The sequence below is a fragment of the Stegodyphus dumicola genome, chromosome 7 (assembly GCF_044657685.1).
Source record: "Stegodyphus dumicola isolate Sdum_Otavi_A_Nest chromosome 7, ASM4465768v1".
NCBI classification, from domain to species: Eukaryota; Metazoa; Arthropoda; class Arachnida; order Araneae; family Eresidae; genus Stegodyphus; species Stegodyphus dumicola.
In genome coordinates, this window is record NC_140774.1 from 96,955,046 (window position 1) to 96,980,513 (window position 25,468).

The following is a 25,468-nucleotide window of genomic DNA, read 5'->3' on the forward strand; positions in this document are numbered from 1 at the left end:
GTGTCTTTGATTTTAACTTGTTATATCTTTCTTTCAGAAAAAGTGAACATTCACATTCACCAAGTAAAAAACCACGTACCGAATTGGCGAAATCTGCAAATGGAACTTTACCTGCAAGGTAATTTTGAAGAATAGCATGTTTATTTTAATCCTTAATATTTTTACTGCATATCATAAACAAGTTTGTGATTCACAAGTACTCTAATAGCCAATCACCTATCCTAGCAGCAAGTGTGTTAGAAATCTACAAAAACTGATAACGTTGATAAAATATAAAATGTAGCTTGCTTATATATAAAAATTATTAATATAAATTTTAGCAAAAAATTTGTACTTTTAACCTTTCTAATCTTGGATCACAGTTTTAGTTATTCAGCTGTTTTTGAAGCACAACTCAAAAAGCATCGGAAAATATTAAGCGAAGCCTAATGTGCTATTAATGATCATTAGTTTGGCTAATATGTGGATATTTAGATGAATATGCCTTTTAAAAGATATAAATTTTAAAAAAATTACATTGAGGCTGTAAAAAGTTTTTTAAATATTGAGTTTTTATAAATAATTACAATATTCAATGTAAATAAAGCTAGAGAACGCTGATAATTTGTCATTTTGTCTTTAGCAGATGAATGAACAGATTGCATTCCATGTATCATGCAGATATTGTGACAAAGGTGTTTTTTTTGGGGGGGGATGGCGGTGTATAGTATCCACAATTGCAACCACAAACTTCAAAGTAATAAATTTTAGTTAGATGCCATTTACTTGTTTAGAAGTTGTTCATTTCTGGTGTAAGTAATAATTTGCCATAACCATTGGGATAGCAAACTTTGGTTTTCGTGCCAGTAACCAAATTGGTGAGATATTGCCAAGTTGGCAATGGCTTTGGCGTCTTATTTTCATCCCCAAATTTGGCAAGAAATTGCCAAATGTCACCAAACTTGATGAGATTTTGATCTGTACCCTGTATATGTAACTGGTAATGTAATTGAATAACTGTAATTGATGCCTGTATGTAACTTAACCATATCCAGATTTTATATGTAACAGATTTAGTTAAAAATTTCTTGCATTGACTTTCCACAAACAAGGTTCACTTTCACTGAAGCATTGGAAGAAACAGGCTCTTATATCTTATACAAATCACTCTTTCTATGAACAAGGAGTACACTGCACACACCCAAAAAAAAAAAAAAAAAAAAAAAAAGACAGTTCTATATTTCCTGTTCTGCTGGGCCGATTGACGAAATTTGAATTGGATTTTTCATGGCTTGAAAGCGCAGCATAAGTTATATATTAGATTTATATGTAGCATTGTTGTAATATATATATTTTGACACAAAAATCAAACTTTTCCTGAAATGACATGCCAATTTTTTCTATATTTTGATTCTACGACTCAGATTATGCCTAAATATTAAATTTTGTAAAATTTGGTGCAAAATTCACGTAGTTTCTGTGAGGAAATAAACTTTATAAAGCTGTCATCAGTTCTGTGGGCATTTAGTCAATTATAACACATAACAGCTTTTGGTATCAGGAGTGGAGTTTAATGCCTTTGACTGGAGGGGTCATTAAGACAGGTAGTGACAGCGTAGTGTTTGCGGCCTTCCAAGAAAAGGTGGAAGGGGCCGTCAAGGGCGAATCAATTTGGCTTATCATAAAATTGATACGGAGGATCATCCACCTATAAAGCAAGGTCTGATACGTCTACTGATAGCTAAACTGGTAGAAGTTGGAAAGCAACGTTATCAAGCCTCCTTAGAGTCAAGGTTATCGAGCAAGTCCTTAGGCCTCTCGCATCAACTTGATCATAAAGATGGTGTACTGGATTTTGTTTTGACTATCTCCAGTTGAATTGCATCATGAAGAAAGATAGCTACCCTCTGCCTAGAAGTGATAAAAAGTCTGGACACTGTTCTGGATGCAAATGGCTTTCGACACTTGATTGAACACTTTGAAGAGCACATTGAAAGTTTTCCAGCCGTTAATGAAATTAATTGATAAGTGGTACCTTTGAGCTTCGTAAATGTGAAATGTATTGAAAGAAAAATTGTTGCACACCTTGGAAAGGAGGTAGATGGTGGTTTAGGAGTGAAACCACTGCCCATGTAGAGCTTGAAATCTGAGAACGTTTTTAGCATTTATTTTTACAGCAAAATAATACATATAAGTATAATTAGTTATAGATTCTTTTGTCAAATATTAGTAAAACCATAATTTCTGAAAATTAACTGAATAATTTAAAAATATAGTACAAATAATACTATTTATTCTGATCATATTTCAGGAGGCACTTTCATATGATGTTATTCTAAATGTATAAATATACTAAGTAAATGCTAAAAATGTAAAATTATTAACATTCTATCTTTGTATTTTCAACAAAAATTATACATAGAAGTTATCTATGTATAATTTTTGTTGTTATACATAGAAGTTATATATGCAGTGAAACCTGGTTACAACAATATTTTAGGGACCAAATAAATATATTGTTGTAGAGAGGCATATTGTTATATCAAGGGCCCACATATTTTGAGCATTTAATAAGAGTTTTTTTTTATTATTATTAGTTTAAGGTGCATAACATACTACTTTTAAGTTTGTAAAATACTAATAATAGTGGTTTAAATACTAAAAAAAAAAAAAAAAAAAAAAAAAAAAAAAAAAAAAAAAGATAAATTCAGAAAATAAGCACAGAAATATTCACATACTTGAAAATACTTTTTATTGAAAATAATCCAATATTTTTGTTTGTTTATTGATTTTTTTAACTGTTAAGTTCACCAATACTGTATGCATTGAGTCTAGTGCACGAAAATGTTCTTCATTTGTCGACGGAAGGCTTGAAAAAATATCCGTATAGAATTCACAGATTGAAGAGCTATCTGGGATGACAATAAGGACTGCGATGGACCTGTATTATCATCATCATCTTCATCATTGTTTCCTATCTCATGAGTAATTTCAGAGAGAATATCTTGAGCAGTAACTCCTGCGAAAACCATAAGATCATCATCTGCTGTTAAATAGTCTTCTATACCAATTCCAAACTTTTTACCTCTTGTTTCCTCAAGTTGGGATAGGGATTTTTTTTATGTGCAAAAGACATTCTTGATCATCTAAGAGATCATTGTCTATGGAATTTTCATCATTATCAGATTTCTTATCTTCCATAACACAAAGACCGGCCTTTTTCCAGCAATTCCGAATGGTTTTTTCTGTTACTTCGCACCAACTTCCAGCAATATTGTCATACGCTTCCTTGACATTTACAGCTCTTCTACTTTATTTTCAAAGTTTACAAGTATGGAGTCCACCAACCGTTTTCTGTAATATCCTTTGAAGCACTTAATTATGCCCATATCAAGAGGCTGTAAAATTGAAGTGTAATTGGCAGGGAAAAAAGCGATTTCGATATTTTGTAGCTTTTGAAATGACGTGTGAGCACCGCAGTTATCTATCAACAAAACGATTTTTTTCTTTCTCTTCTTCATTTCATTGTCTAACTTCTGTAACCATTCGGAAAAAAATTTAGACGTCATCCAAGCCTTCTTATTTGCTTTATACTCCACGGGAAGACTTTTTATGTTCTTAAAGCACCTTGGCTTCAATGATTTACCAATGACGAGAGGTTGTATTCTATGCATTCCTGTGCTATTTGTACACAGAAGAACAGTCAGTCTCTGCTTTGATTTCTTCCCTCCATAACACTTTTCACCCTTGAATGCCAATGTTCGATCGGGTAGGAGTTGGAAAAACAGCCCAGCTTCATCTGCATTATAAATGTCTTCTGGAGCGTACTTTTCTAAGATTTCTTTCATCTTGTTTTGCCGCCATTCATTTGCGTCGTTTATCGGGGCTGACTTTTTCTTTCTGCGAACTTCTTGGAAAGTTATTCCATGACGATCTCGATAACGCATTAACCAACCACTGCTAGCTTTGAAAGTTTCGTTCCCTAGCATTGCTGCAAATTTCCGTGCTTTTGCACATAATAAAGGTCAATTTATTGGGACATTTGTTGCTCTCATCTCTTGAAACCATTTTAAAACAGCAGCATCAATGTTTTCATTTGTCGCAACTTTCAGTCGTTTTCGCTCTGGGTTAATTTCATTTGAAGTTACAGCATCTTCAATTTGCTTTCTCTTCTTTAGGAACGTTGCAACTGTAGATTGCGATAATCCATGTTTCTTAGCCGTATCAATCTGCTTCATTCCCTCATCAATATCATTGATAACATTCAGTTTATCTCGAAAAAATAGTTGCTTTCGCCCTGCCATCTTAGGGAACAATATCGTGTGAAAGAAAGAAAAGTTTAAACCAAATGTTTCGCGTAGAACTCAAAATCGTTAAAGACTATAAAACAACCTTTGAACTCACTTTTCAGTATGTCACTTAACAACACCCCGCCTCCATCTCCCCCTGTTCCTCTAACAAAGGGCACTTGTTCTGTGACAAGGTGACCAGACAGGTCTAGATGTCCTTAAACCTTATCAGAATTCCAAAGCTTACTGAGAAATGAGACTAGACATACATTTACTCTTCACCCCCCTCACCCACTCCGATTCCCAAAAGGGTGGTCTTCATCTGTTTTGAAACCTGAACAATAGCTATTTGTTCAGGGATAAGTTGAATATCCACAATGAGTCTTAATAGACGGAAAAAATAACAAAAGAAAAAGAAAAAAAAAAGCATTTGAAAATCAAAATATTATTATAAAGGGAGAAAATAATACTGAAATTTAGATTGAAAAAATCGTTTTACATAGGTTTATTGTTCTAGAGAATATAGCAATATTGAGGGGAGATTAACGTTAGTTTATATGCAAAATCACCGGGACCACAAAACATTATTGTAGTAGAGGGAGTTATTGTTGTATGGGTATAGTTGTAGCGAGAGTTTGCTGTACATATGTTATATGTTCACAACTTTATAAATACTCACATATTCACAGCTTTACTTACGCACACTCACAACTCACAGCTTTACAGATTATGAAACTTTTGAAAGCATGTGATGCCTTTTTGATAATTACATAGTGATACAAAGTAAAAAGACACAGTTATCTTTAGAAAAAGAGGCTAAAAGAATGATAAGTCCCTGCTCGGTCTCTTATATATTTTTCTTTTCTGAAAGGAAAGGGCAAACCTTCTCTCCAAGCTAATAACACAGTCTCCCAGTTGATTAATAGACAGATCACATTACACCCTAGAAATCAGAAAATACATAGGAAAGTTTTAGGTCTAAGATCATACTACACATCATATTGCACCCTAGCAATCAGAAAATGCATAGGAATGTTTTAGTCCTAAGATCACATTTAGCAAACAGAAAATACTTATTAATGTTTTAGCTTCAAGGTTGCATGTGAATAATCTTAATGGCTCAAAGCAGTATTTCCAGATAGTGTGATTTTTCACAAATTTGCGACTTTTGACAAACCTGTGCTACTAAAATTTTAGTATTTGAAATTTTGCAAAACTTTTTCGACCTCCATCATTTCCTTATGCTACTTTTTGCGACTTCAAAGATTTTTTTAATGTATCAGAAAATGCTTACATGTTAAAAGTATTGTATCAATTAAAAATAATTTACATTAAAAAAAGTTTTTTTAGGCTTAAATAGAAGTTTTCATCTGGCAATCCTGTTTACAAGTTGGCTTTTCTTTTCAAGCCTGTACGGCCTGATGCTGGTTTAACAAGAATGGGAAAAAGTGGGAAAGAAAGAAAAAAAAAAAAAAAACTGCTTTGGGACATCTCACCTTCCCCTCCTCATCCCCCGTGTGTTTAAGTCATTTCACTCTTTTATGATAATAACAAATCAACAAAAGAACTTGCAGCTTGTTTACCCAAACATAGAAAGAAGTAAGATTCATTATCCTGATTAATAATATTGCTAAGAGCTAACTAAGCAGTAGAAATGACTTAAAAATCAAAGCAACGACATTTTTCTAAGTAACAACACAAATAAATTTAACAGGGGAAGAGCAGGGCTTTCTTAAGTAATCAGAATCTGAATAAGCCCTCCAGGCAGAACGGGAAACTCGCTGAAAGACATTCCTTAATTAAAATGTTCACAATTAAGGAAAAAAACAATGAATTAAACAAAGTAACTGCTAACTCAAAAAATTTAGTACAAAAGCGCTAATAATTTAACGTGAGGAATCTGTTAAGAACGAATATGAATTTAAAATTAGAACCTAAATACATGAGAATTAATTAAAACAGAAATAGATATTTAAACAATTGAAAATGAGCAATATAATTTTGAAATTTTTCATTAAGATACATAACAAAACCGACTAAGAATCAAATACAGAAACCAATAGACAGTAAGTTTGTAATGACGTCAGAGGTCATGTGAGCATGCATAACTATGACGTCACAAAAATCACATGATCCCTGACGTCTTTTACGACTTTTTGAGTCTTCCTTTGCTACTTAAGTTGAAAATTTTCTGGCAGCACTGGCTCAGAGCATCTTTTGTTAACTGTATTTATTGATCACAAATTTAGCCTTTTCTATCTTCATTTCTCTTTTGATTGAGAATATAATTTAGGGATAGAAGGAAGTTAGAATTTAATGTTCTTGTAGCATTCTTCCTTGTACTGCTTAACTCTTAGGCAAAGTTTTGGAGTAAAGGCTTAAAAAATTAAATATATTGATAACTTTTTGTCATGTGGAAGTCAAGTTTTTTATGCCCCACCCCCAAATAAGGAGTAAAACATTTTCCTAAGTTTAAGGAAGGAGTTAAAAAACTGGAGGAATATAAAAAAAAGTTAGATTTTTATGATTTTCACAAAATTGATTTCTTTGAATTTCAAAATGTCAAAAGAAGAAACTTTGCATCATTCAAAACATTTTTGTAACTGAAAGCACATTTTTGTGACCAACAGTTTCAAAAATAAAGACAGGATAAGGACTTTTGTGGACATGGCATACCACCAAGCAGTTTTTCTGTGGTCAGATCCATTATGGTGTTATAAAGTCTTATGACATTATAGACGTCTTCTATGAATGATATAGATGTTTATAAAACACAGCAGTTACATAACTTACATAATATTATAAAGAATGCTTGTAAATACTTTATTACTGATATTTATTTAAATTATTTGTACAAAAATTGTTTTAAAATAAATTGATATAACTCTCATGCTAACTCAATACTATCATAATTTGAAAGATAAAAAAGTTTGTTTTTCTTTTATGTTTATTCATTTATTACCTTCTTAAGCATAGCAATGCTATACTATCAATCATACAATATAATCATATGTAAATTAAAGATTTAATGCCCAGGGGGAAATTGTAATAAGTCACAGAAGTAACAATTTACAATGCTTAATCATGTTTTAAAGTAACATAAAGCAGCTTGACACAAATGAAGAAAAGACCAAATCAGTTATTTCAAACTTCAAAAAATGTTATTTCAATTTATATTCATAATTTAAAAAAAATTCCTCTTGTCTTTCATTGAAAATTAATTTAATTCATTTAGGTATAGATAAGGTTAAATTCCTTATATGTTGTTTTCAAAATGTATTTCAGAATTAGATGAAAATTCTTTTACAAAATATCAACTTGCAATAATGAATACAACTACTGTAATTAAATAATTGATATTTATGTTTTCTGGTTGCCTTAAGGAAAGTGTGGTAAAGATTAATAAAGACCATGCAGAAAGACCTTTCACAAAGCAGCATGAATCCTTTTACCTATGGTAACAAATGATTTCTACTTTTCTCAGGAAAGCCGTGCTCAACAATTGACCCTTTGACATTTGGTACCACTCCAAAGATCTAACTGCCTTTGCCTGATGAATGTTCTTTGCTCATTGTGATGTTATTGACAAGTTTGAATACATTTGGCAGGCCTTTTTTTCACTTGAGTTCCCATAAAAAGTGAATACATAAAAGTTTGTGTAATAGCTCCATTTTTCTTCATTATTATTTCTTATTTGGCCAAAAAACCAGGTTTGTTATTGGTTTTAAGACACAATAGATATAGTGGACGTCTTTTACTTCCTTGTGCAAAGTAAAAAGGAAATATTGTAATTGCGAAGTTTCAGGCATCCTATTTCAACGCAAATATCCATTTACACCGCTATCAAATCCAATTTAATAATATTTTTGCTTGACATCTGTACATAAGGACAGAATAAAGGACTCTTTTCCCCAAAAAATAATTGTTAAACTAATTTTAAATGAATTCTAAAGAGAATTTTTCGTGGCATCTGTGCGTACGTATGTATCTCTCATAACTCAAAAACGAGTGGCCTCAAAACATTGAAATTTTGTATATAGGACTGCTATAACATGTAGATGTGCACCTTGTATTTTAGTTGCACTCGGCTGCACCAAAAAGTATATAAATTTTATGTATTTACTTGGCTCAGTGATTTTAGTTTCTTTATTCTTATATGTTTGTAAATTGTGCATTTTTTGCTTTAAAAATTATTTAATTATGCTGTTCTTATCTTCTGGTTAAGGATTTTATGCCTTTAGTAAATCTGTATGCAATATTTTTAAAATTATCAACAATTTAAAAGTTGTTTAACCCTTTCAGTATGGGTGTGTCATACGTGCATCAGCAGCAAACATTACCTCACGGCCGGGTACGTCATGTTTGAATCGCCATTTAATTCACTTTACCGGCCGGGTGTACTAGATTTGACTTTTTCGATAAAACATTTAATTAATATTTTTTGTTGCCGCTAGATGTAGCTGTATACCTGTTATGGGGAAATATATCAAAAGTTAAGTATGTTTACCTTCATTCCTATGAAATGATTTTTATTTTTGGTATTTTGTTTCGGAATGAGAGTGAGTTTGTGGGTGGGTGTTGAGCAATGTAATGTCTCTTTAACTGCCTCATTTGATATAAACAAATGCACGTGCTCTCACTGCATTGAGGTACTTTTTATTTTTATTTTTGCGATATAGTGGGATAGACATTCTATAATTAGAGATTTTTTTAATGACTTTTATATTTTTCCTTTTTTTAAATTAATCTTAGATTTTTAGTGCTTTGAGATGAATATTTATAATTATCAGCGAAACCTATCTTTTTTTAATGGCAAACGAAAGCAGTATCTAAACATAGAATACAGTCAAAAGTCGTTAATCTGGACATCCATAATCCGGAATGATCTATAATCCGGACCTTAAAGGTACAAACTTTCTGCACATGCGTGAACGCATAATGCGTTCACACATGCACATAGGCGTAATACTTTTACGCATGCGCGTTTAATGTATAACGGGCGGTATAAGCTAAGCTAAAATTATCTATTTCATTTAATGTTGCAGATTGCGTTGTTCCTTAATCTTCGAATTGGATCGGGCTTATTATTTTTTGCAGACTGGTAGAGCAATTTTATAAAAGTAAGCTTAAACTTTCGATTATGTCAAATAGAATTTCCGATGCTGGAGCTGCCAAAGGATCTACAAAGCAAGAGTATGTTTCGATGTCCATCAAACAAAAAGTGGCAAAATATGGATAAAGGCATATCCTTTGTTTCTCTAACCATTCCGAAATCTGTTTATCAATTTCACGCTGCTCTGCGAGAGGACGTGGTGGCGCGCAACACAGCAATTATAGGATTTGAACAGCGGAACTTCGTAACTGAACAAGAAATTATGTCTGTTTATAGAAATAAAAAGAAATTATTATCACATAAAACGAAGCAACTTAAACAACTTACATTAAAAGAAATGTTTAATAAAGTAAACAAATAAATATTAAGCTTCTTTTTTTTTGTAAATTTTGATACCCTTTAGATCATAATTGTTCTTTATTTCATAAATTACAGTTTCATATTTTTAATTTTATAATTTCTGCATGCCATCTTAACAGATTTAAACTGATGATCTATAATCCGGAAAAACCGATAATCCAGAATCATTAAAGTCCCAACGAGTCCGGATTAAAGACTTTTGACTGTATACGCAATGGCTAATTCGTTAGTGTTGAGTAATGTAATGGCTCTTACTGCATCATTTTATATAAACATATGAACATGTTCTCGATGCTCTGGAATACTTTTAATTTAATTTATTAATTTTTCTTATTTTTATTTTATTTTTTTATCGGTTATAGTGGAGTAGATGTTCTATCATTAGAGACATTTTTTATTACTCTTTGAGTTTTTCGGCATTGAGACGAATATTTTGTATCGCTTAACGAACGTTTTTTTTAAAATTTTTCTTATGTTTTATTTATTTATTTATTTTTTAATGGCAAAACGAAAGCATGATCCTGACCATAGAACATATACAAATGCTAAATGAGTCAAATTTGCTGAGTAAAATAGTAGCAGATATTATATTCCTGTGACTAATGCAAGGTTGGACTTTGCGTACACCCATGTTTCAAAGAATATCATACACTATCTCATTTTGAAACATTGCTTACTTTTCGTTGTTTGCTCGTTGATTTTTATGAAAGACAGTTTTAATATTTTTTTAATTTTAATTGTGTGTTGTGTTAAATAAAATCTCCAATTGTTGTTTATATTTTTCTATATATATTTATTTGTGATATAAGGGAGAAATTATATTATTCTAGAATGAGTATTTTATAAAATTTTTAAGGAAAATATAATAATAAAGGCTTAAAATTAATTCTGACGACTACGTGAATGTTCTCATAATGTACCCAAAATTGGAAAAATTGGAGGACAAATTTCATTTATACGAATTTTTTTCCCTAAGTTAGGCTTAACTGCGTAAATTGCCCGTCCCCATAGGACGAGGCATCCGGTTAACACGCTGTCCCAAGAGAACTCTTTGGTAACAGAGGTGCCCGTTGCAAACGGGTTAAGTGCAGTTAAGCCTAATAATTATTGCCATGTCCGCCATTGCTTGTTTACATTTGAAACAACAGAATAGTAGATTTGTGGCCAATCTAGAGAAAGTAAGCTTCACAATAACAAAGATAAGGCCTTCTTTTATTATTGCGAATTAAATCATGCTTAATACATTCTGCGATTTATTTGAGGAAATAAGTGTTTAAGATTTACTTCGTAATTTTCAATATAGATATTCTGAGTTTTTATGTATTTTTGCCTTGTCGCGAAGTGAGTACTGAATTAATTGAATGAGAAATACTGAATTGTCTGTAAAAAACTGTTTCTTTTTTGTTGTTATTCTTTGCTTAATTTCTTTTATACATCATTTTAGATTTATTATAGTATTTGAATAGAACATGTGGCAATGATTAGATCATTCTTAATAATGATATAAATTTTGCGCATTCTAAGTTAAAAAATTATTCCTTTCCTCTGTTTTCTCTTCAGAGATGTTATCCTCGTCCAGATTTTACTATGTCACGTGCCCCAGGACTTGATTTTATGAACCGGCAACGTTGCATCAGGCAATAGTTCGATATATCTAAGTGTCTAAGTCTTAAAAAATTATTTAAATGTAGCGCTGTTAAGCAAACTTAGGGCCAGAGTGTCGCTATGGTAAACAAATATAGTGAATTTTAAAGAGTGCATTTTTTTTATTGTGGTTTATGCACTATTCGATGAAGTGGATTTAATTCAATACAATAAGTTTAAATGAAATGCAAAAAAAAATGCATATAATTTAATATTCCGTACAAGGAAGTCATGTGGTGCATACATCAGATTTTTTACTTTTTGTCTTTCTTACTTCTATTGTACTAAATAAAACGATTAAAGGAAATTAGTTTTTCGTATTCGCATTTCCAGTAATTAATGGAACTTGTTTGAGTTTTTAGCTGTTGTCTTCATAGAAAAGCATGATAAAAAACCTCTCATGAAGAGAAACTGCCTGGTGGTGTTGAGATTGCAATCTTTTATGAATATTTCAAACTGCTCACATTGATCATGCTGTAATTATTAAGAACCTGATTGATTCATTAAATGTTAGATTTTCACTGCTAAAATATAATTAATTTTATACTACAGTGAAACTTCAAATTGAAATTTTTCACAAAATGATATTGAAAAAATACTTGCTGCTAATATTATCTTCTAGTATTAGGGTCAGTATTTTCTGATATTCTTACCAAACGGTAAGATTTTATGCTATGCAGTCAAACTCCATTACAATGAACTCTAAGGAACTAAAAGTTTCATTTGCTGCTCCTTATCTGATGAGGGAAAAGATGGGATGTCTCACATAGTAATATAAAAATTGATCGATGAATCACAGAGGAAGAGTTAATAGTATAGTCACATCTTTCAAAACATGCTAATAGTAGCTTTAATTTAAAAATATATTAAATTATAATTATTATTATGAGGAATTGGGAAGTTTCTTTGTTTTTTTTTAAGGCATTTTTCTGCCTGAAATGAATCAGGTACTATGGTTTTTGCCGAGTTGAGTTTTAACTCTACTTTTTTTTTGTTTGTCTAGTGAAAGCACATTATTGGATACAGGCACAAGTGATCATGTTGTTGCAATGCATCAGTTAAAGGATCAGATTGCCTCTCTTCAAAAGCAGTTACTAATGAAAGATCAGCAAATGTTAGCCCGGGAGAAGCAAGTAAGTTTAAATATATTTTGCATTTATGGTCTGTGAAAAGGATAATTTAAACATTGTTTATTATAACATTTTTGTAACATTACTCAGGAAAAGGCAAATTTTGGGGTTTTAGGTTCTATTCCCAAATATTGTTTTGCTTTGTTATTTATTAAAGTTGACTCCAAGTTTCTCATTGTTGATAGAGATTTAAAATAAGAATTTTTTGATTTAAGTTAAAATATTAAGTTAAAATGAGTTAAATTTCGTAAGTTCAAAATATTAAACAAGAAATCACTATTTTGGTAATTACTAAACATTTAATTATGTAGTACCAGTAAGGAATGTAATTTGAGTATTATAACAGTGTTTCAGTACCTTGTTTGTTGAGAATATCGTGTTAGTTGTATTGTCCAAAACAAAGCAAGAGATCCTGATCAAACTTGCTTATATAGACAGTGATTAATGTTGTTTCCAGTGCAGTAAAAGAATTCTTTGTATGGTACTTAATTGGATATTGGTTCCATCTAAATATGATAAAAGACACATGTTACAAGTTAAAATTTAAGAGGGATATTTGACAATTAAAAATATGTACAGTGTAATTAATTTACTTTCATTTATGAATATTAGTTAAAATTGGGGGGAAATAATGACTCTAAATGTGTGGAAAAAAATTTATTGTTTATATCACAATTTTTTACTTTTTGATTTTTTTTAATTATATGCTTCCATTATGTGTTTCATGATCAAATGTTCTTAAAAAGTAGAGATTTGTCTAAGAAACTTTTTTCTTATTTAAAAATTTTATGTTTCTCTGTTTTAATTGAGATTTTTTGGAATGGGGGGAAGGCATTCTAAGCATGGCTTTTTGGGGGGGACTGTAAATTATTTTTAGTTTAATTGTTCTGCTAAATATGTTTTATCTTTGAAAGAGAATGTCAGTTTTTATTTTTTATACTTAGGTAGTGTTGGTTTCAAAATATATGTAAATTTTGCATATATAAGCAAATTATTTGCTATTCTCCTAATAATTTGTGAATGTTTTGGAGCCAGCACATAATAAAATGCATTATTATAAGTGTCATTGCTTCTTTCATATATTTTTCCCTAGCGAAATATATCAAATGATTGCTTTTGATGTTTTACATACTTTATGCATTAAGCATATTATACAAATTTGTTTTTGGTGTACTGCTTTGCTAATGTACTAGATAATACTTTCCTGTTTGTCTCTTTGTATGGATTTCAAGTTTTCATATTTACCATTTGTGTTTGAAATAGAAATTATTGAAAAAAGCATTAAAATTTTCATATTTTATTAAACTCCAAATTGATTAATTGTTAGGAGAGAAAACACAGGGTAAATGAATATTCAACTTATTATTTGCTGTTTTGCAGCAGCGAGAGTTTAGTTTTGAATATGAATCATAGGCTATAACATTTGATATGTTTATTATATGTAAGCTACTTAAAATGTCATTTGTTGTCTTTTTTAGTGTGAATTAACTGGCTTTAGAAATTGAAGGGAGGGTAGTTACACGTTAATGCAATCACCTTGCCACCGTTTGAGGATTTGTTGGAAATAGGGGGGGGGAGTTACTTACCAATACTAGTTGGTGATTTTGGTAACATTGATTTAAAAAGGATCATCAAACTATTGATATTTATAAGTGGGCAAATATTATCAACTTTATCAGAAAAGAATGACACTTTAATAATTAATTATCAAAAGAAAACATACTTTAGTAATTTAAAATGCAAATTTGAATTGTTAAATAAGTATTATATGATACATTAAAATAATAAAACACAATTTTCGTGAAATATTTCTCTTAATTTTTTGTGCTGTTCTCCCCATGTACATTGAGATCTATTTTCACGTTTTAAAAAGAGAGAGAATTACATTACTTGGGATTGCACACTAGCTATCTAGCAAATGCATCCCATCATTGTACCTAGAACATTCAGCTTGTTCACAGTTAAATCCGTTTCCATGTATCGCTATAATGCATTCTTTCCCTTTTTATACCATATTTCTGGGGAAGTTTTACCACAGTTTCTTCTATTGTTGGCAAATTCCAAAATTGAGAGTTGGGGGTGTATTTGTCTTTTATACACAGATTGGTTTTTAAAACCAATGGAACTTGAAATAGATCGAAAAGAATGCATACAAAAATGGCACTGATGCTTGACTGAAGACTTGTTATGATCTTAGTTGTCTGAAGAATATTTACATGCATTATTGCCAGAGTTTGGCATATTCTGACAATTTGGCTACTTCATCTAAGTTGACCAAAGCAATATGCTTTAACTAACTAAAAGGTGTTGTGCTTTAAATTATATGTCTTGTCCTTTTTGAACTTCATTAGTAGCAATGCTCTCTGGAACATTTTAAAATAAACCCGTTGTCACAATAATGAGAAGAAGAGTTATAAGATGTTTTTAATTTAAGATTACATCCTTGTATGTATTTATACACCTGATTAAGGATACTTTGAATATATGTGCACCTTTATCAAATAGACTTTTTAATTGTAAAAATCCTTAATATTTCAACATATTATAAAGCAACTTTAAAGCTCTTGCTTTTTTGTACTTAGTGGCTTAGGCTACTAATAGCATTTCTACTCAGTATGTAATTGTTTGAGGGTTTAAAATTTCTTTTCCACTTCTCAGTGTTCCTTTTGCTTTTTATGTAAATTTCAGCATATTTTAAAAACTTTGGTACTATTCGGTTTTGAGGGCCATAAAAAATCGCCAAACTATTGTTGATGCCAGTGCTGCCAAACATTATTGTGGCAACCCTAACACAAGAAAGGTAGTATGATAGTAAATAACTATCTAAGATTGATGTTTTAATTGAGATGAAAAGTTAATTTCATATAGTACGTTTTGATTAGTATAATTTATATAAAAAAGGTTAAATATAACTGTTTGGAAGCATAAGGGTAAATAACTATTTCAGATCATTATTATAATTTATATAAAAATTGCTGAACATAACTGAATGGATGCCTGTATCGCTATTTCGCTACTGACTTATCGCTAAAGCATAATTTCATCCATTAGTTGTTCAAACATAATTTTCTATAATGAATGATGCCTTTTCTTTAAAAATATTCTCGGTAAAGTGCAGAATCGCTCACTTATTTGTTTGCCGCTTTTTACAAGGGTAAAAACAATTGGATTTTTGTCAATTTTCTTTTACTTTTTAAGTGAAAATAGGTCGATGTGTACATAGATAAAGTCAAGGGTGCGCGTAGTGCCATTTTTGTGCAATTCTGGGATTTTTTTTAAAGTGAAAATAGGTCAATGTGTACATGGATACCGAGTATGTGCAGTTCTTAAAAACATGTCAAGCAGTGGGTGATTCTGCACTTTACCTAAAATTCTATTGCAGAATTTTTGTCATTGGCAATTCCCAAATTGTTAAATCCATAGAATATCAAAAAAGGATTTAAAAATTTAACTAGTATTTCAATGGCATCTTAAGAAATATATATAAACTTAGGCAATCTGAAATCAGCACGTACGCTAGATTTGGCGCGCTGTTAAATGGGCGCGTTTGCTAGATTTGGCGCTTTTGCTCATACATTTTCGCTGCAATTTTTTTACGGTCCTCAGAATGGAATAGTACTGAAACTTTTAATAATTTTCAAATATTTCTTGTATGAGGATATATGCAGACAAATGCTTTTACAGCAGTTGTATATTATTGAATTGCCTAATTGTATCGGAAGTATAAACGACCGGCCTTTTACTAATTTTGGTACACTGAGCATTTTGGTTATGGCATGGAAAGGATTTAACCTTTACATAATGTAGGTATGCAATTAGTTTACTAGTACAGTTTTGGTTTCTTCATTATATATATAAATAGTTATGTAACTATTTATATATTTTTATTTATTGTCTAATGTTACAGGAAATAATTTTTTTAGCATATTAAAATGCCAGTTTGATACAGAGGTACATATTAAACCCATATGATAGCATAAAGTAACTAAATGTGACTTAAAATTGTGATCTTTTGGGATTGATGTAATTAAACTGCTTCTAAAGTTCTCTGGACCTACCAGTAGCAAAGTAGATTAGGCTGCTGAAAGCTGTTAGTTTGACATGGGTTCAAATCCTAGTGAATAAGCTTGCAGCTTGGGTGTTTTCCGTGACTTTCCTCATGTGTAATAGGACTGTGAGCTAGTTTCCTTGAGAAAGGCATCTCTTCTCTTAAGCAGGTAGCTGCTGCATTCTTTACATTTATCCATTAATTAATCAATCAACAGCTTTTAGAAAATTAGTGGTACTCAAAATGCACTGAAATAGAAAGATTTCTTTCAGTTCATATAAAAAATTACAGATTTACATATCCAAAAGACTTTTTCAAACTGATTATGACAAAGCATGTGAGAAACTGTTTTTTTTTTTTTTTTAGGAGAGAAGTGTATTTGTGGAGGATGTGTTTACTCATATTTCATTTTTAGGAAATCTCATAATACCACTCTAATCCATTTTCCAAGATTTGTACTTGGAATAAACTAGCAGTGTTCAAGTCTTTATGTGTTTAAAAAAATTTAGTAAATAATAAAAAAAAAAAAAAAAAAATTATAAAATAAGCTTTTATGTAAATCCTATGAAATAATTATTAGTGAACTAAGTAGAGAAAAGAGAATTACTTAATCTATTACTCCCATTAAATAATAAAATAAATTATTTTTCTCCTCTTAGTTAATTGTTTAAAAAGATTTAAATTAAAGCTTATTTTATTAAAAAAGTTCCTTTTTGTTTATCCCCATCCTTTTAGTTTCAATGACACATTTTATCAAAATTCATATTTCAACAGTGAAAAAGTCATGCTTCTATTTCTAATAAATCTTTTACATCAAATAGTCGAAAAATCCATAGATTTTGCCAAAAAAATAAGAAATTATGTTACAACCTCATAAACTTAATTTGAAAAACTTCTCTTTACTATCCAGTGGTGCAACCCATGAAATTCTGGGAGTTCTATTTTGTTCATCAAATGAAGATATATTCAAAAAAGTATTTCAACATTAGATTTTAAAAAATCAAATTTTGAAAACGTCTGTTCACTACATTGAGCATGAGTATCATCCACAGTGAGTGTGTGTGCAAAATGCGAGCTTAATAACTTATAGAACAGTTTAAAAATGAATGTCAAAGTTTTGATTGTAGTGATAAAACCATGAGTGAGTTAAATAAAATTTATGAAAACATTGCTGGTTTAAAAAAAATATTCTACTATGTTGCCCAATAAAAATTATTTTACTTATTTTTATTTTAGAAGAGGATTAGGAGTTTCTTTCATGCCTTTTGAAATGTCAAATCTTTAACACAAATATAAATTTGGATGTTCAAAGCTTAAACTCTTAAAAGAAAATGCCAATGAAAACATACATACATGTAATGAAAGAGAAAAATTTAAAAAAAAATAATGCAGTAGATTTCATTATGATGCAGTTGACACCATAACTTTGAAACTATGTTTCCTGGCAGTGCTGAAGGTAGAAGCTCCTTTGTTTCACATTGTAGCATACTTTTTTTAAATGTAGAAAATTTCCTAATTAATATTTTGTAACATGTGAAAAGTTCAAAATTCTGTAATTGATTTTTTTTATGCTGAAGTTTTAAAATAATTAAATATCAAATAGTCAAAAAAATTGGGCAATTTTCGAAAATTCAATAAAAAATCTAGAAACAGCATCACCAATTTTATACAAATTTCATCAAAAAAGATTTCCCCCACCCTCATTTTATTCAATGGTCAAACAGTAAATTTCTGAGATGTTTGAATATTTAATATATCTATTAAAATATGTGCAAACAGTTTCTTGAACATTAAACAAAAAAATATAAATTGAATTTCAGAAACACTGCTTCACTACATTATATTGTTATCCACAAACAGTATGTATACTAAATTTGAACTCAAGAGCTTTTCAGAGAGTCCCTTAAAAATTAGTGACAATCTTTTGACCATGAGTGAACTAAATAAAAGCTTATAAAAATGTTGATGTATATCTTGTGTAATATGTATTGTGGTGACTTGTTTTTCATGGTGAGCAGTAATTTCAGTTAGCATATAAATAGTCCAAAGATATTTGTATAGTCTTAAATACTCTGAAGAAAATGTTAAAGCTTTCTCTTTGTACCTTTAATTTTCAAACAAAAATATCTCATAATAAAGAATAAAATCTGCAAGCTGTGTTATGAAAGGTATTCTGCACTTAATTCTTAAAAACATAAAAAATGGTAATTTCAGTTGCACTATAAACACTGCATATGTCAAGCTAAATCCCCTTGGGAACTCAATTTAACCTGAATACGTAGGTAAAAATGTAGAATGGGGAATAACTGAACATTGCTTTGTACTTACATCAAATAACAATGTAAAATGTTTGTTTACATGTGTATACTTATGAAACAACCCTACAAGCTTCACTGATGCTTTTGCAAATTTTATTAATGTAGTTTTCCCAAAATTAGCATAGCATAGTATAGCGTAATATAAGAACCATCAAGCAGCATTTTGAGAACTTAAGTATTGCAAAAGCAGAAAATTTAATTTATTAATAATCAGAATGTGTATTTAAGAAACTCTGCAACTTCGGGCCAACTTTTCATTCACAGTTTTTACTTTCTTCTAATGCCGCTCAGATGGGATAGTGGTTAGTGACTCTGGGTGCTGTACCAGAGGGCCCGTGTTTGAATCCAAGAGATGGCATGGGGGTTTGTAAATGTATAGTGTCTTTGCGGCATGTGGCCACTCTATGGTGAGCTGAAAGTCCTCTTGTGTGGTTTGGTGGTAGGAGGAGAGGGGTGGGAGACCCTTGGACTACCCTCAAGGTGCTCTCCCTCAAAATCGGTGTGGAAAGTAGAAGGCCAACCTCTTTTGAATGGACTCAAAAACAACAGCAAACCCCTCTGGTAGAAATAGTACACATCATAAGAATAGCTCAAGTATTTATATCATTAAATACATTAACAATAACCTTAAGTTTGCTTAATTTCTGTATCCTATCAAAATAAATTTATTAACAAATAATATATCATAATATTATAATAAAAAGACTTCTTATTAAATTTAGTAAATTAACTTTTAATTATAAATATTTCTGCAGAATATTAGTTTTGTAATTAATAAAAGGAGTGAAAAGCAAATTTACCACAGCTGCATAGACAGAGGAAAAAGTTACATTAATATTTCATTAAGGCTGTGTATTTTTAAGATAAATGGTTATTAGCATTTTTCACTATATATTCGGTTTCTTTAAAACCATTGTAGTGGATTGGAAACATCCCCTTCCCCCCTCCTTTTAAGAAATAACATTTTTGCCTACATATTCAGGTTAAATTGAGTCTGAAAGTTTATATTTATCAAGTGTAACACTATTTTCTTGGGATTTCATTTTTGGAAAATTAGTGAACAACATTCTTTAGTCTTTTGTTTTTATTGAATTGGAATTTTTTTCATGTAACTTTTTAAACATATTATGTATATGTTATGTTTGTAGTACCTGATTATAGTATTGATAAATATGTATAATTGAAATAATAAGCCTCCCTCCTTTTTTTTTTTTTTTTTTTTTTTTTTTTTTTTTTTTGAGACAGCAAATGTACATATTATAGTAAAATTAAATGTGTATTAGAGGATCTTTATGTGTCTTCATCTTTTGCAGATACATCATTCCTAAAAATTTTGCCTTCACTACTGAAAGCAAAGCTTACTAGGTATACAAGTAATATTTAATTTTCTTCTAGGAGATGTTGTAACAGCATGAAATGTGCATAGCATTATTATCATTATTTTAGGAAGAGGGATGTTTCCTAGAGGGAGAACTAAATAGTATGTGTATATGCTTTTATTAAGATTGAATCTTGATATTCTCCCTTTGAATTTAATTAATTTTATGAGGCATTAAAAAATGAAATGCAAGTTTTGCTAGGTAAATTTCAGAATTTTTTTAAAATGGGTTTGTTTTCCCAAGAGAAAAATTTATATTGCTGTTATTTTTTTCAATAGGTATAGAAATGTATTAAATAGTTAAAAAATTAGATCGGACCTTTTAAAAACTTTTAAATGCAAAGAAGCTAGTGAAGCTTGCTTTCAAGCTTCCAAGAAGCTGGATAAAAATTATATATAGAGCTTACAGTGCATTAACATCATCATAAAATTTTGGAAATGATATTCCAATAGTGATCGCCAATATTCTTTTCTGTAGAAAATATTATCCTATTGGATATGTATTTTGCTTTATTTTATTAGCTTGTCATTCCATTTCCTGTTATTAGTTATAATGCAAGTCAGGATCAGTTTTCTGCTGTGTAATGAGGTTATCATACGTAATGATGCACAGTGTTGAACTCTTCTGCCTAGGTTTATAGTCAGCCTTTCTTAATGAGAAGGTCTTTTTCAAGTTAATTTTTAACTGACAGTATGATTTAAGAACAGAATACTTCAGATAGAATATTGAATTATAAATTTATTTTAAATAATGCTGCTTATAACATAAAACTGTTGATATTAAAACAAGCAAAATTCTGGAGCGAAGCAATATAAATAATATACAAGATATAATTTTGTAGAAAATTTACTGAAAATATTTCATTGAAAGACATGATCAATCTTTGCTCTGTATTTACACAGTTTCAGAGTTGTTATATGCTATAAAATTGTCTTTTACTGTCTTACTGCAACAAGGTGGACCAGAAAGAAATTTTATGTTTCAGTTTGTTTTAGTTGGTTATGGCAGAGCACAAGAGGGCTATCTGCCCTGGAGAAGAGATGCCTTTTGAAGGACTTTTTGAGGGAATTGACTTATATCCATGTTATAATACATGTGAAAAACAACAGAACTTCCCACTCATTCACCTGGAATCGAACCCAGGTTTAACTACCAGCCTTTAGTGACCTCACTGCTTGGCCACTGGTGGGGCCAAAGTTTTATGTTATAAAAGTATATTTACGCTTTTTAAAATGAAATAAAATTTTTAAAAAATCTGAATGGTTTCAGATTTTAAATTACGTCCAAAGGGGTGTTTTTTAACGTCTTGCGTGTTACCTTTATTTATTAAATATCATGTTCTTTGAACTTAAATCATAAAATTCAATTCAAGAGCAATATCGCAAAATAATTTTAAATTGAGCATATCTTTAGAATTTCTGATACACAGTCTCATGTGCTGGAGATAAAAGCATTTTTTCTGTACAACGTTCTCATTTCTTACTTTGAAATCCTTGAGTTTGTTAATAAAAAATTTGACAAAATATGCAATTGATAATAAAATAAATTTCAAATTTGAGCTTTCAGATGCCCATATTAGCAGTAGGATTACATCATTTAAAATTGGATGGCTGTGGGTATCATTGTTTTATCACAATGCGAGAAACAAACAAACATTTATGCAGATTCTTCATTATTTAATTTCTTCAAATATAATACAGGGCGATAGTATTTTGGTGGCAATGATTTGAGAAGCGATACAGCTTTTTAAAGTTTTCAATGCAAAATCGCAAAATGAAAACAATAGGCCTTCAGGGACAAAGCCCCTTTGGACTAATAAAAACTTTTAGCATAAATTTTTTTTCCCCCCTGTTGTTGTTGAAGTTTTCATTAGCAAGAGTGAGGAGATCAGTGAACACACAATAGCAAAGAAAGTATGAAATCGTAGAATATTCCATTAAATGCCCAAAAATGTTTTTTTAATTATCTGATTGGCATGAAGTTTCGCTGAGAAAGCCCAGATATCTGGAAACTGCGGTGAGAAAGAGATATTTTCTTGATTTCAATGCCAAAACGGCCCTTATACTTTATATCTCTACTTATTTTTGATATATTGCCATAATTGTTTGGCCATATTTCAAGATGCATATATATGCACACTTTCTATTCTAGGCTGTGTATGTAAAACCTTGCCTGTCAGAAGGATAAATGTATAAATATTTTTATCCTTTCACTGTTAATACACTCTTATAGAAGATAATGAGATCTATCTGAAAGCTGGAAGCTTTGCATTCTGTGAAATGATCTTTCACCAAGGAATTTTTTCATCACCACTAATTGTTGATGGTATTCATTTCTCTTTGCCTTTAAAATGAAAATACCACAGTGTTTTATGCATCTGCTCTGAACTGATCAAAATTTTATTTATTTCACTTTATTTAGCAGAATACTATATTTTTTATTACTTGAGTAAAAGTTATTACCTGTGTAGTATTCTAATCCACCTACTTACACAAATCCTTAAACATGATGTATGTCATCTTGATGGATCAATAGGAAGATAAATATCAATTGTGAGCAATTAAAAAATATAATGTGTAAAAGATTTACATTGCAAACCTGGATTGAAATAGGTTTAAATATGTCATATTGGTAAATCTCAATAATTAACATAATTTGTTAGTAAAAGTTAGTGAGTTGAAATATTTTACTAGATATTTTGAATTATTATCACCTATGTTAATAAATTTTAGGATAACTTTCATAATATTTGACCAGAAATATAAGCCTCTTAATTGTAAACTCTGATTGCATTTTAAAGTTTATTATTTAATGGTTTTAAAATAAGGCATATTTTCAAAAATCATGGATTTTAATAAAGAGGAGAGTTTTAAAGACTAAAGATTTTTTTTTTTTCCTCTCTCTCTCTCTCTCTCTCTCTCTCTCTCTCTCTAAGTAATCCTTATATAGGTAATAAAAGAAATCTTCTGTAAGAAATAAAATTCAGGTGTTTAAATGGAAAACTCCAAACTGAAGAACTGCAAGAATTTTTGTTTAAAAATTTGAAACTAGATTCCTGTAGTTTATTTTATTCTTGTATGAGCTCTTTTAATCTTAACTTTTACTTTAAAAAAAGACAAAAGTTATTATTATTATTTAAAATTTTATTTTTAATCAGAAGGTAAGATGTGAAAAATGTTTCGGAAATAATAAATTTTTAATTGAGGGTTGCATACATATCCTGATGAAAACTACTTTTTGAAAATGAACTAATTTTGAGAGCACAGACAACCTGTTAAATACATGATACTTATAACAAAAGTTCTTTATTCATAATTCTGTTTTAAATGTTGTATGATGTCAAAATTTGGGACTTTTCTGTTCAAGGGATGGGGAAGGAGTATGATTCTTTAATATATTATATTGAAGAAGAAGAAATGTGTGAGAGAAGCAGGAAATACAAGTATCTAAACGAATTTTTTAAAATTATTTATTATATTGCAAAAATAGAAAAGATATGCTGCTAGAAATAGTTTCATGACTCATATTTTGTAATCATTTATTCTAAAATTATATATATATATATATATATATATATATATATATATATATATATTGCTTAATTTTTTTTTTTTTTTTTTTTTTCCAAAACATGAGAAACATTAATACAGTATGCTCCCCTTTTCTTAAATGATAGATAATTTTTCTTTTCTATTTTATCTGAATAATTTTAGAACTTTTGTTAGGCATTTTACTGTTTGTTTGCTTGTATTGTGTGTTAAAATGGTTCTCAGAATTTTGCTTGTTGTTAAACTTAGGCGGCTGAAGTGAAAGCTCAACATGGAATTTTAGAAAGAGAACTACGCTTGAAAATACAGGCCATGCAGAAACAACATGGCGATATAGTGGAAGATCTTCAGGTAAAACTTTTATTTCATGAATTAAAATATGGAAATGTTATAGTGTTTTTATGTGTGTTATGTTTGTTAAACAATAATAGTCTTTAATATGTTTAATGAATCAGTACTTTTGTTTATATTGAATATTCCCCCCCCCTCTCATCATTTTAGGCCTTGATTTTCAGTATGCAAATCTAATTAGTGCAAGTTATTGATTATTTTACTATGCAAGATGCATATGTGGGAAATTTCTTATGTTATTTGTGATAAGTTAATTCTCAGTAGGATTTTTAGGTAACTGTTTCAGATTATTTCACAATCCCAGCCTGTTATAAATGCATGTTACTAAATACATCATTTTCTTAATAAATAGTAAATAAATGAAGAAATTCAGGAAAAGAATTATTACAAATAAGCATAAAATTTGTTTCTGACTTCAGTATTATTGGAATTCAGTTCAACTTGGTCTATTGCAGTTATTTCTAACATGGAACAGTAGAAGTTTTAGTGCCTGACTGAAAGAAAGGTTTTATGGCACTCTCATTGGGAACAACATAGAAAAAGGTCACTTCTGTAATAATGTAATTGCCAACAGATTGCTTTATTACCCTTGATAATTACATTAATATAGATAAAGGATAAGTGGTGTGGCTTCTTTAATTTTTAAATGTGATATATCTTATATGCTATATATAAATCTAATACATACCGTATATACTCGCATATAAGTCGATACCGCGTATAAGTCGACCCCCCCCCCCACTTTGACATAAAAAATTCGTAGAAAATAAGAAACCCGTGTATAAGTCGACCCCCCACTTTCCGAAATTAATCGAGAAACTTCGAAAATTTTTTTTACAAATCATCTGAGGAAAAAAAGTAAATATACAATAAAAAATACCTTGGTAAATAAACAAAATCAAAATCCTTCAACGTCTAATTCATGGTCAGATTCGCCAAACATTTCATAGAACGCTTCTGTCGTCATTGGCTCATCATCATACATTTTTCAGTCTCGAACTCTGTATTGTTACAATCACTACTAGAGCCTTCATCGTCATTTTCACTTTCAAAAACAGCATCATCTTCCAGGCCATCTAGTTCATTGCTAATACAACATTTTTTAAATGATTTTATAATCATTTCAGAGGGTATTTCGTTCCAAGCATCTTTAACCCACTGAGCAATTAATGTAATATCGGGCTTTTTAATGTTGCATCCCTTTGTAAATGTTGGTCGACCGGAACTAATCAACTCTTCCCAATATTTTCTAACATTTACTTTGAAAGGCTTATTGAGGCAGACATATAGGGGTTGAATGACGGATGTC

General features: G+C 30.2%; 1 protein-coding gene across 3 annotated transcripts in view; it reads left to right on the forward strand.

Annotated features, from left to right (window-relative positions):
- LOC118200688 (protein FAM76A) overlaps positions 1–25,468 on the forward strand; it is a 62,843-nt gene that overhangs the window by 34,161 nt on the left and 3,214 nt on the right. The window contains exons 6-9 of one of the 3 annotated variants that reach the window (XR_015042165.1): positions 38–118; positions 12,389–12,518; positions 20,277–20,361; positions 24,058–24,159. Coding sequence is in view for 2 of the 3 variants with exons in the window: in XM_085820617.1 (XP_085676743.1) it covers positions 38–118; positions 12,389–12,518; positions 24,058–24,159 (313 nt within the window). In the remaining variant the exon portion in view is untranslated. Of the gene's footprint in view, positions 1–37; positions 119–12,388; positions 12,519–20,194; positions 20,225–20,276; positions 20,362–24,057; positions 24,160–25,468 lie in introns of those variants that run through there. The other 2 variants (XM_085820618.1, XM_085820617.1) reach the window with 2 other exon arrangements.